This window comes from Pan paniscus, chromosome 9, assembly GCF_029289425.2.
Source record: "Pan paniscus chromosome 9, NHGRI_mPanPan1-v2.0_pri, whole genome shotgun sequence".
Taxonomy (NCBI): domain Eukaryota; kingdom Metazoa; phylum Chordata; class Mammalia; order Primates; family Hominidae; genus Pan; species Pan paniscus.
The window spans coordinates 32,445,794-32,458,053 of record NC_073258.2 but is presented as its reverse complement, the minus strand read 5'-3'; the positions used below and the strand labels follow the sequence as shown (position 1 = coordinate 32,458,053).

At 39.2% G+C, this 12,260-nt stretch overlaps 1 protein-coding gene across 1 annotated transcript; it reads right to left on the bottom strand.

Annotated features, from left to right (window-relative positions):
* Positions 1-3,342: 3,342 nt before the first annotated feature.
* FSHB (follicle stimulating hormone subunit beta) lies at positions 3,343-6,669 on the bottom strand. The gene is made up of 2 exons (XM_003830426.5): positions 6,474-6,669; positions 3,343-4,964 (listed from the first exon to the last, which is right to left on the bottom strand). Exons 1-2 carry the CDS (start codon positions 6,630-6,632, stop codon positions 4,734-4,736), a joined length of 390 nt encoding a protein of 129 aa, XP_003830474.1. The 5' UTR covers positions 6,633-6,669; the 3' UTR covers positions 3,343-4,733.
* Positions 6,670-12,260: the final 5,591 nt, after the last annotated feature.

The following is a 12,260-nucleotide window of genomic DNA, read 5'->3' as shown; positions in this document are numbered from 1 at the left end:
CTTATCTTACATAAAATGTAGATTTACCGAGTACTAACTAAAATCTCACAAGTATGTAATCATTTGTCTCATTGCCGCACCGACTCCTCTACCTTTGTAAAAGAAAATGTATAAATATTAAACCTCTGAGAACCTCTTTGGAAAAACAGCCACAGATGTGTCTGTTACTTGAGTTTTTCCTGGATGCATCCTCAAACTGGCACAATAAACCTTGATGACTGAGACGTGCCTCTCAATCACTCATTTTGGTTGCCACTATGATTACTACTTTCTTTTCTCCTATTGTACAACCACTAAGCCAATGCCATATGTGCTAAGGTTTTCATTAATGCAACACGCCACTTCCAGTACCAATATTTGTAAGTTAAAATAATGCATTTTTTAAAACGAATAAACTCACAAATGTCAGTGACTAGAAGTTTACTGTGTTGATGCATAGCATCCACACAGCCTGCTGTAAGGGGTTGTTGATATTGGGCACACTGCTCCATGCAGACATTCGGGGATCCAGGTTGACAATGGTTCTGTTTTCATCAGCACAAACTTTCCTAGTCACCTTCAGGATTGACATCCAGCAAATAGAGGAAGAGAATAGATGATCACTTATGAGAGGTTTTTATGGGCTGTGTGTGAAAATATGTGCAGTACTTCTGCCCACATTCCATTAGCTGGCACACACATACACTTGATTGCAAAGAAGGTGGGAAAATGTTGTCCAGCTTTATACCCAGGAAGACATAGGCACATATCTTCGTAAGTAGATTTGAATTCTCTGCCTCTGTCACTAAATGCATACTAATGATTGAGGTTTTGCACACTAGCTGTGTGACTTCAGACTAGGCTCCGGGCCCATTTCACTTTTCTTATATTAGGCATAAAATCTAGATTAAATGTACAGTGCATAAAAAGATGCCATGTTAGTTGTCAACTAGTAAACACTGAACATGCCTACAGGAATATAGTAAACACCTGTACAGCAGTCTCCCAGTTTTTTATATATTAACATTATATCATATTTGTAAGAAATAGAACATTATAAATACAGTTTGAGGCTCTCTGGGTACTTTTCCACAGTTCCATTTCTCCTTCACCTTCCTCACTACCATGAACTCAGTGTTTATTATTCTTATGTACTGGCCTCACATTTTTATGATTCAAGTGCTGCTGACTTACTGACCAGTTTTCAATTACAGTCCACCAAATATCTCATGGGATGAATGGCATGGTATTTTAGTTAAAGCATTTCAGGAAGGCCCCCAATCCTTCAATCCTCAAAACTAATCTCTAGATTCAGCAACCCTTGTGGGGAGCGTAAGAGGTAAGAAGTTAAATAATCAGAGGTCAGACCATGATAGGCCTCATGTTTCAGCTAAGAATTAAGATTTTTTTTCCTGAAAACAATTGGAAAGCTCATTAATTAATTGGCATGGTCAAAGTTGTGGTTTAGACATACAATTTTTTTTTTTTTTTGAGACGGAGTCTCGCTCTGTTGCCCAGGCTGGAGTGCAATGGCGCGATCTCGGCTCATTGCAACCTCTGCCTCCCGGGTTCAAGTGATTCTCCTGCCTTAGCCTCCTGAGTAGCTGGGATTACAGGCATGCGCCACCATGCCCAGCTAATTTTTGTATTTTTAGTAGAGATGGGGTTTCACCATGTTGGTCAGGCTGGTCTCGAACTCCTGACCTGGTGATCTGCCTGCCTTGACCTCCCAAAGTGCTGGAAATACAGGCATGAGCCACCACACCCGGCCTAGACATACAATTCTTAAAGTCATGCGAGGACTGCCCAGAGCCAAGAGATGTCCACCATAGTGCTGAGAAGGGATTATCGGACTTCAACTAAAATGACAGCCCATGGAGATGGACCTTTTCTTGGCCTCCACCTGGAGGGTTCACAGGTTTTTGTCGCTGCTCCAGAAAGGAGTGTACTCCTATTTGGCATGGGAGTGCCGTAAGAAGAAACTTCTGCTTTTTACTCGCATTTTGACCTTGGCCATTTGAACTAAGTGGTAAAGGGGACTCTCTCCAGCAGGATTATAGCTCTGTTGGCCTCTGAAGTGCTTTAACTGCATTATATTTTTAAATCTGCACAGCAACTATGTGAGATAGTTACCATTTTTACTCCATTTTAAAAGTGAGAAAGGTGAGACCCAAAAGGGTTAACTAGTTTGCTCAGACCAGAAAGAGTATGAGCTGGGTTGTCCTTAACTTAAATCTGACTTTACCATTTTACTGCATTGTCTCTCTCAAGGGACAACCATCAACTAATATTTATTGAGGAATTACTATGTGCCAAGTACTGCTCTAAGCCCTTTTATCTGTTATTTCATTAATCATGAACACAACCCTCTAAAGCAGGAAATATTATTATCCCCATTATACAGTTGAGGAAACTGAGGTCCAGAGAATTTAAGTAACTTGTTCGAGATGACACATCTGCTTAAGATGATTGAGACAACATAAATCTGAAGCCATTGCCCTTTACTCTCCCTAATGTAAAGGTTTATTATTTTGGTCTGCAAAACTACAGGAAGAAGGAAAAGGCTATAATTTAAAGCATCTTATTCAACATTGTTAATATAGCCCTAATTTCAATGCATTGCTATAAGCCACACCCAATACCAGATTAGAAGGGACAGAGATGATTATTATAATAATATCTGTAGTTTTGCTTCAATCTTTACCAAAATGACTTCTTATTATGGTGGAGTAGTCAGAGGAGAGCCGGATTAAGAGCAAGGAGGCTAGGATTCTAATCCTGGCTCTGCCACAAACAGTCTTTGTGATTGCTGTGGTCTGAACGTTTATGTTGCTCCAAGATTCATGTTGAACCCTGATCTTTATTGTGGTGGTATTAAGAAGCTGGGCCTTAGGAGGTGATTAGATCATGAAAATGGACCTCTTATGTATGAGATTAGTGCTCTTATAAAAGAGACTTGAGGGAGCTTTCCGCTGTTTCCACCATATGAGGATGCAGCAAAAAGTCACCAGCATTGAAGTAGGGAGCAGGCCCTCCCTCCCCAGACAAGAAATCCGCTGGCACCTTGATCTTGGACCTCCCAGCCTACAGACTGTGAGCAATAAATTTCTGTTGTTTATTAATTACCCGGTCTAAGGTATTCTGTCATAGCAGCCCAAAAGGACTAGGACAGTGATCTTGGGTGGGCCACTTAATATCACTGGGCTTTAATTTTTCCATCTCAAAAATTCAAGAAGTAAACTATAGAAACTCTAGTATCTCCACCCATTCTGTGATTCTCTCTATGCTTTTTTTCTCCCAAATTACATCAGAAAATGTCTTCAAAAAATGACAGGAAATTTAAGTGACAAAACACTTCAGAAATCCAACAAAATTATTTTTAATATCCCCAAAGATAAGGAAAGGTAATATTTATAGAAACACTGGGAATTATATTTTAAGATTTCATTCCACTAATATTATAAAATACAGAATATCTAAGTCATCTGTTTGTACATAAAACAATCCAAGCCTGTGACTCTGGTGGCTAGCATCTTTATTAAAAAAATAAGATTTAAATAAATTAGTTAAACAATATGAGGGTGAAACTGAGTGCATAACTAAGACAGTTAACACGTTTAAAAGAAATCAACTCATGAAATAGTTTTAATATATAACCTGTTGAAAGAAAGCACAGATTTGGGAGAACATGGGTGGATAAAATAGAAGATTGATGTAGACAGGATCCTAGAAAGCAGCAGTTTCCCCTCGTCCCCCATGGCTAATTCTTTCTAAAGGAGCTATTTATTTATACAAATATATTTGTAGACAAATTAATTATATTTATTAAATTGCTGAAACTGCTTTCAAACCTACTTTCAAATCCTTTGTCATTCCAAAGAAGTGGATCCTAGGGAGGGTAGGGTGAGATAGTTTGGTTTTTTCCCTTTATCTCAAAAAGGAGTTTTGCAGGAGCCTAGTAGCATGTGATCAATTTGTTTAAGTAATGAATAGAGGCAGGCTGATTTCCACAGCCCCAAATTACAATTTCTTGCCTTTGCCCTTAACTAACAGGCTTGGTAGTAATAGCTTGGAAATCTTGAGCTCTGTTACTCCCCATCTGTACCGAACAATTCAGAAAGATACATCATGTCTCAATACTCCATGTGCTGGAGAAAAGGCGAGGTGGAACTGATGCCACTACTTTCATGGGACTGGTGTGGCTGCGGGCAGCCTCATCAGCTTACCTCAAACATCCTCTTCCAGTATTTTCTACCCTTGACCTTTCTGATCTAAAGAAGCCATTGTTGTGTTTCTAAGTTCCAGGCAGAGTGCTAGGCATTGACGCTACAATGCTGAAGATGCTGACCTTGCTCTAGAGGGCCCAAGAGTCTACCAGAAGACTGCTGCAGTTAGTTCTTTCACTCACTCCCATTACTGCTTCCTCCTTCTAGGCTTATGTTTCCCCCTAAGAGAGAGGCATTGCCTGAGAAGATTTCTAAGATTTTTAAAGAAGAAACCAGGCACAAGTCTGTGAGTTAAGACTGAATAAACCTTATGAAATCAGACCTAGGAATATAGAGCTGAATCATGATGGAGTCCTGGCCCCCAGCACTCTTAATTCCCAGAGTTCCCTCTGCCAGTAGACCAGGGATCAAGAGTCTGAATCCCCTGATCCAGTGGTTTGTCCCCTGGGCACATTGCACACACACAGACTTTTTGAATATCTTGGTCCTTCAGGACAAGGGTATGTGGCCTGAAATGTCCACTGATCTTTATTCTTTCATTTCACCAAAGGAGCAGTAGCTGGGCCCTAGGCCTCGCACAGTACAGTCAGTGCTGTCGCTGTCACACTTGCCACAGTGACACTGGGTGGCCACTGGGTATGTATACAAGGAATCTGCATGGTGAGCACAGCCAGGCACTCTCACTGTTTCATATACCAGTTCCTTGAAGGTACATGTTTTCTGGATGTTGGGCCTGGCTGGGTCCTTATACACCAGATCCTGAGGAGTTTAAGAAGAGAGTTAGGTTATGGTATTGTGGAAGTTCCTATTTAGCTTAGTCAAAATGAGACAGAAATTGAATACTGCTCGCTCTAACATTTACCCATTAAAACATGACCTCATAAATGACCTATATGCTATTTACATTTCTAAATTGTTCTTGAAATCTTCCAGAAAATACAAGTAATTCCTTTTCTTACTTCCTATGGCTATATCAAAATATTAACTATTTTTCAAAATATAAAGGAACTTGGAATTTTAGCATAGAAAAATGATGAAAAACATGACAGAATTTTAAGTTGACTTTTCATATTTAATTGAAAGCTGTATTAATGACAAACCATAAACAAAGATATCCAATGTCTCAGAAAAAATATTTTAAAATACACTGCCCTGATGTATTTATAAAAGGTCAAAAATATATAATTTTAAATGTTAATGCTTAAGTTAACATGTTTGCTAAGGCTAACATAAGATTTTAAATATTCCAGCTCCTTGTGGACATTTTTCTCCCTTGAAAGCTGTATACTTTGCAGGGTTCCTAGTTTCAAAGGATATGCAGTTTTCATATAAGAATTTTTAGTCCAGGTAGAAATTATTCGTAGTAGCACTTTCCAGTGGAAAAATTATTTATACTGCGTAGAGAAACTGGGGCTTCTGTTTATTTTAATATCATCCTACCAAATGTATATCCCAAGAAGGTGCAATAAATTGTGTAATAAATGGAGTTTGATCAAACTCATTTACCGTCAAATAAAGTATCGTTCATTTAAAAAGTTGCCATTTTCAATTTAATTTATAGAATGAAATTCTGCATAGATAATTAGGGGTGCTGCAGAGAAAAAAGAAAGCACCATGGAAACTATTTCTCTACTTGTATTAATGCAAGGAAACTGCAAACACAGACTAGCAACTGATGCCTCTATGTCTTGGTTTTCTCAATGCTATAATGAAGGGAGTGGGTTTGCTGATTCATTTTTGTTCTAACAGTCTGCAAGAATTGATTGTGTTCTCAGGCTGTTTTTTGGCATTTGTATTTAGTAGGGCCAGGAAGACAATTTTTTTAAGTGGCTGTCTGTGTTTTTATGTGACTTGGAGACATATTTTGGTGTGATTTTTGTGTCAAAGATGTAGTGTCAGTTAAAGAAATTGCCTTTATGGGAATATTATAGGTCCTTTATGATTAAATATATGTATGTTTCCATGTTTATCTCTCTATATGTAAAAACGTAACATAGAAATACTTTTTCCCTGTAAATGCAAAGTTGGACTAGTACCAAATTGATCAGATTAAATCTGAGGCTTTCCTAAATTTACCCAAATCAAATCCAAGCCCAAACATCTAAGTGATATCATGGTCATTAACCCCAATCATAACACAGACAGTCTTGGCTAAAGGACTCATGGCTGTTACTTAGAATACATAAAATATTGATAAAGTAGAAACTAATGAAACCGGCCTAATACAGACCTTCAACACCCTTGCTTCCAGCAAAACATGGTACCTACCCTGGTGTAGCAGTGGCCAGCACACCAAGTGGTGTTGATGCTTATGCAGAAACGACATTCTTCTTTCTCTATTGCAATGGTGATGTTGGTCAGCTCACAGCTATTGCAGCAGATTGCTTTCCAGCAACAGAAAAGGAAGAAAAACTGGAGTGTCTTCATCCTGGTCTGGGAAGCAAACAATGAAGCCCACTAGAAACTGAGAAACCAAAGAACGATAATCATTATGTAAGCTGTCCAAACCAAAAATAATTGGTCTGCTCATCCTCCTCAATCACATTTTGCTTCAAAAGTTTTTTTTCCTTCCTTATGCCTTTTTACTTACATCTTTGTTTCTTGGAACAACATTTTTCCTTGTCCTTCTTCAATTTTTGGGTCAGGGTGGGAATATATTATAGATCAAAACTCCAATATAATGATTTAAGCAGAGGAATATTTAAAGATTAGAATCTTATTGCTGACTGTCATAAAGTAATTACTCTGATAATTGTGATCATCATATTTGTTCTTCCATTATTATTTTAAAGTCTATTTTTGTCTGAAAAGAAAAATAAAATTCTTTTCTTTTCTTGAGACAGGGTCTTGCTCTGTTGCCCAGGCTGGAGTGCAGTGGTATAATCATGAATCACTGCATCTTCAACCTTCCAGGCTCAAGCAATCCTCTGACCTTGGCCTCCCAAAGTGCTGGGATTACAGGCATGAGCCACCATTCCTGGCCAAGAAAATTCTATACTACAAAATTATGTCTTCATTTTTAGAATCTCATAAATATTTTCTTTTGCTCACATTTGTTTAAAATAAGACCATTTCAGTAGAGAGGCATATTGGTCTATAAAGTCTGTTACTTGCTAACAGTGATTACATTATATTAACCATATTTTACAAGCCAGGTTGACAAGCATAAATTTCCTACACAACAGTAGTGAAAAGCTCTAGTTTTGTCTTCCATGTCCTGACAAATCTGTAATTTCAAAAGTAGCTGTCACCACTTGAAAACGGTAGATGCCAAGACTCACCTGTGGTCGGCTGCCTTGCCTGGCAAGAGCTGTAGACTGAATGAAATCTCAGTTCACCTTTTATACAAAATCATGTGCAACTAACACCTTGTGGATTTGTTGGGTATTAATATGACCAATGCTAGCCTGAAGCTTGCTGTAAGTGAGTCAGTGTTTAGATAGACAGGGAGATCAAGCTTTACTAAAGTAGTCTAAACGCAGTAGATTAGAAAAAATAATGTTACCAGAGATGATGATTTTGTACAAATTAAATTTGATACAGTAGCACACCCACTCCTTTACCTTCTCAAATTAATTGTGACTCCAGATTTTTCTTTTGTATCTTTAAATCAGGAAATTCGGAGTCCTTTCCAAGTATTGCTTTGACTCTGTTCAGGAGATGCATTAAAAAATATGGTTAATAAATTGCTCCAAGAGCATATCAAAAGCTGTGAAGGAAGAAACAAACAAAGAGAAAACATTTCATGATCTGGCTCCTGTTTAAAGTGTGAACTGTATCTCTCTTTCCCTCCCACATTCTGGCCCCCTAATCACAAATCTTTATTTTTTGATGTTTTAGCAAGAACTTTCTACTTTACTTGTAATTCCATAAATATGTTGCTGATTCATATCTTTAGATCTTTGCATGTAATGTTCTTTCTGCCTGAAATGTCCTTGCTTCCTCCTTGCCTCCTCCAACACCACCCTGAACCCTGGCAAATTCCTCAACCTTCAACATCCAGGGGAGTTTCACCTGTCAAAGTTTAGGATGGGAGGTGAGGGAGAACCATAATCACTACCTTCTGTTTGTAACCATTTATAGGCTCTTGTTTCCTCCAATAAACTATGATCTCTTTGGAGACTAGGATTGCTTTGTTTAATAAATATTTACTAATCAAACAGTGTGACTGGAGCAAAAGGACAACAGCAGTAATATTAGAATATGATGTCAGAGAGATAACAGGAGTCAAATGTTGGAACTTGTAGACCAATGTAAGGGCTCTGGTTTGTACTCTTTGTGTAATGGGACCCATTGAAGGATTTTAAGTAGAGGAGTGACGTGACATGATCTGATTGAGTTCTAAAAGGACTCCTCTGACTGCTGTGTTGCTAATATAGGGGAACCAAGAAACAGGAAGACCCGTTAGGATGCTATCAATAACCCAGGTGAGAAATGATGTTTGTTCAATAACCCAGGTGAGAAATGATGTTTGTTCAGACCAGTATGGTAGCTATTGGAGGTAATGAGACATGCTCTGACTCTGGATGCATTTTGAAAGTAGAACCAACAAAATTTTCTGATGGATAGATGTTGAGTGTGAGAGGAGGAAAAGGGTCAAGGATGGCTCTAAAGATTCTGGTTTGAGTAGCTGGAAGGATAAACTTGCTATCAGCTGAAAGGGGATGGCTGTAAATGTCGAAGTTTGGGAAAAGGAAATGGAGTTCAGTATGCACATGTTGAGCTTGAGTTGTTTGTACTACATCCAGGAGATAATGAAGTTTCTTTTTCCTCTTTCCAAAGGAGACTGACGAGGGCCATTGAGGAAAGTAGGAATGGGGAGAATATGGTGTCCCAAAAGCCAAATAAAGAGAGCATCTCAGGGAGGAGCCAGTGACACCTGTGTCAGATACTGCTGACAGGTTAAGTAAGATGAGGATCAAGAACTTCACAATGCATATGCGATGTAAAGTTCGCTACTGTCCTTGGCTGTAAAAGTTACTTTGGAATGATGAAAACAAAAACCTGATTGGTATGTGTTTAAGTGATTTGGAGGAGATAAGTCATAGTGAATATAGACAACTTTTTCCAAGAGCTTTTTTTTTTACAAAGATCAATAAAGAAATGGGTATTTGGTTAATGTGGATGTTGGGTAAAAATAACTTTCTTTTGTTTTATTTTTATTTTTTATTTTTGAGATGGAGTCTTACTCTGTCACCCAGGCTGGAGTGCAAGGGCACAATCTCGGCTCACTGCAACCTCTGCCTCCCGGGTTCAAGCCATTCTCTGGCCTCAGCCTCCCAAGTAGCTGAGACTACAGGCATGTGCCACCATGCCTGGCTAATTTTTGTATTTTTAGTAGAGATGGGGTTTCACCATGTTGGCCAGGCTGGTCTTGAACTCCTAACCTTAAGTCATCCAACCCTCCTCGGCCTCCCAAAGTGTTGGGATTACAGGCGTGAGCCACCGTGCCTGGCCGCAGACAATTTTCTTTTGATTTTTAACTTTAAGATGGGAGAAATAAACACGTTTGTATGGTGATGGGAATGATTGAGTAAAGTGGAAAAAGTTGGTATCAGAAGGAGAGAGAAGTTCTGAAGTGTACTTGAAGAGGTAAAAGGAAATGGGTTATAGAAGAGGAGTGGAAGCATTGTCTTTAGGCAGAACCATGGAGAGCTCATCCCGTATTAGGCAAGAAGGCAGAGCTTGATGGTGCAGATGCTAGCGAGTGGGCAAGTGTGATGGATGCAGACTCTGGTGGGTGAGGAGGGGTTGTGGGTGCAGATGCTGGTGGGTGGAGAGGTGGTGAGTGAAGATGCTGGTAGGTAGGGAAATGTGGTGGGTGCAGATGCTTGTGGATGGGGAGGAGTGATGGGTGCAGATGGTGATGGCTGGAAGGTGTAGTGAGTGTACATGGTGGTGGGTGGGCGGTGTGGTGGGTGCAGATGCTGGTAGGTTGGGAGGGGTGGTTGGTATAGATAATGGTAGGTGGGGAGGGGTGGTGGGTGCAGATGCTGGTGGGTAGAGGAAGGTGGTAGGTATAGATCTGTACCTACCACACTTTGCCTGTTAACAGCAGGGGTTCAGGCACGTGGGTTACCAAAAGTTGGATTCATCTAGGATTATGATTTTATAAAATATGTTTGACAAAGACAAAACTTAGCATAGCAGTAGACATTGTAAGTACCAAATCAATATTTATGTAAATGAATATTGTTAGTATAGAAATATTTTGAAATCTGTCAGTAATTGGTAAGCAAGCATATTTCCAAGTTATAGAATGAACAATTAAATTTTATATTATGTATATTAAATAAAAATACTAATGATTCTTGGAAAATTATAAATCTTTTCAGTTTTTCCAAAGGAATGCTAACATTACTATATCTATTGCTAATACCTTGTATTATGAAACAAAACAAAGTTTTTCATATTACCTATGTATAATCACAAGATTTATTTGTGTGAATGTAAATGAACTACTTTGTTTTAATGACTAATATGTACATAGTATTAGTTCCTTAAATTCATTTTTAAAATATTAATATTAATAGCTTCTTTTTCATTGAGTACCTCCTATGTCCCAGGTGAAACTGCCTTTGCAAAGGTTATGACAGTGAGATAAATCTAGCATGGCTGACTCCATCTTGCCTCTAGCCTCACAGGCTGACTGTTCTCACTCATTCTTAGGTGTAGGCCAAGCTAACCATGGGAGGAATTTAGTTTATAGTTTAACGAAGCAAGGATAATAGTCCTATCCTAAAACTAACCCCCTCCTTGCTCAGGGACTGAAAATGGCCTTTCTAAACAAATGAAATGCTATGAGATTAGGATTATGGGGGGACCTGAATTCTAATAAGGTATAGGCATGGTTTTTATAATCCCTTACTAGTTCAGGAGTTATGTGTCCAGAGGTCACAAGATTTGTGACTTCCCCAATTGCTCCTATAGATAATATCATTATTGTGGAGCCTACAGTTGATCTTTTGAGACATTTTTCAGGCTTTTGCATTCTGGCAACAAACTGACTCCACTTGGACGCATGCTTCATGACTCAACTGGTCGTGTGGCCTACACCCGGAAGCAGACTCAATGAAGGAGGACAGTTCTCCACAATCTTACTATTTCATTCCCCAACCAATCAGCAGCACCCATTCCCTAGTCCCCTGCCCACCAAATTATCCATAAAACCCTAGCCTCTGAGTTTTCAGGGAGACTGATTTGAATAATAACTCCAGTCCTCCCGTTTGACCTACATTAATTAGATTTGTTCTTTGCTGCAATTCCATGATTTCAGTGAATCAGTTTTGTCTGTGCAGTGAGCTAGAAGAGCACATTGGACAATTACACAGGCATTTAACTGAACATGTTAAATAGAAGTTCATATACAATATTTACAATAACACAATAACCTTTTTTTTTTTTAGACAAGGTCTCACTGTGTCACCCAGGCTTGAGTGCAGTGGTACAATCTTGGCTCACTGCAACCCTCTGCTTTCCAGACTCAAGTGATGCTCATGCCTCAGCCTCCCAGGTAGCTGGAATTCCAGGTGTGTGCCACCATACCCAGCAAAATTTTTTAAATTTCTTTTTGTAGAGACAGAGTTTCACCATGTTGGCCAGGCTAGTCTCCAACTCCTGGCCTCAAGTGATCCACTAGCCTCCGCCTCCCAAAGTGCTGCGATTACAGGCGTGAGCCACTGCACCCAGCCTACAATAACCTTTTAAAGAAGTTACTATTCTTCTTCTTTGAAAGATGAGAAAACTGAGGATAAATGCAACCTGTAAGTAGCAAAGCTGGGGTTCATATTCAGGTCAGTTTGACTCCAAAGCCAGGGGGCTATTCATTGAGCCATGGTGACCTCAGTGGTCTACAGTTCTCATCAATCCCGTTAATTGGAGAGACCCCAAGACAGAAATCATCCAAAGTTTGGGCCACTATTCTAAATGCCCATATTTATATTTCCACCTGCAGTTAGGTCAGAGATTCCCACAAACAGCTCTGAATTTGGCCTGTCAAGAGGCCCCCAGACCTTTCTCTCAATTCTAAGCCTCTTATGGCTAGCTCATCTCATT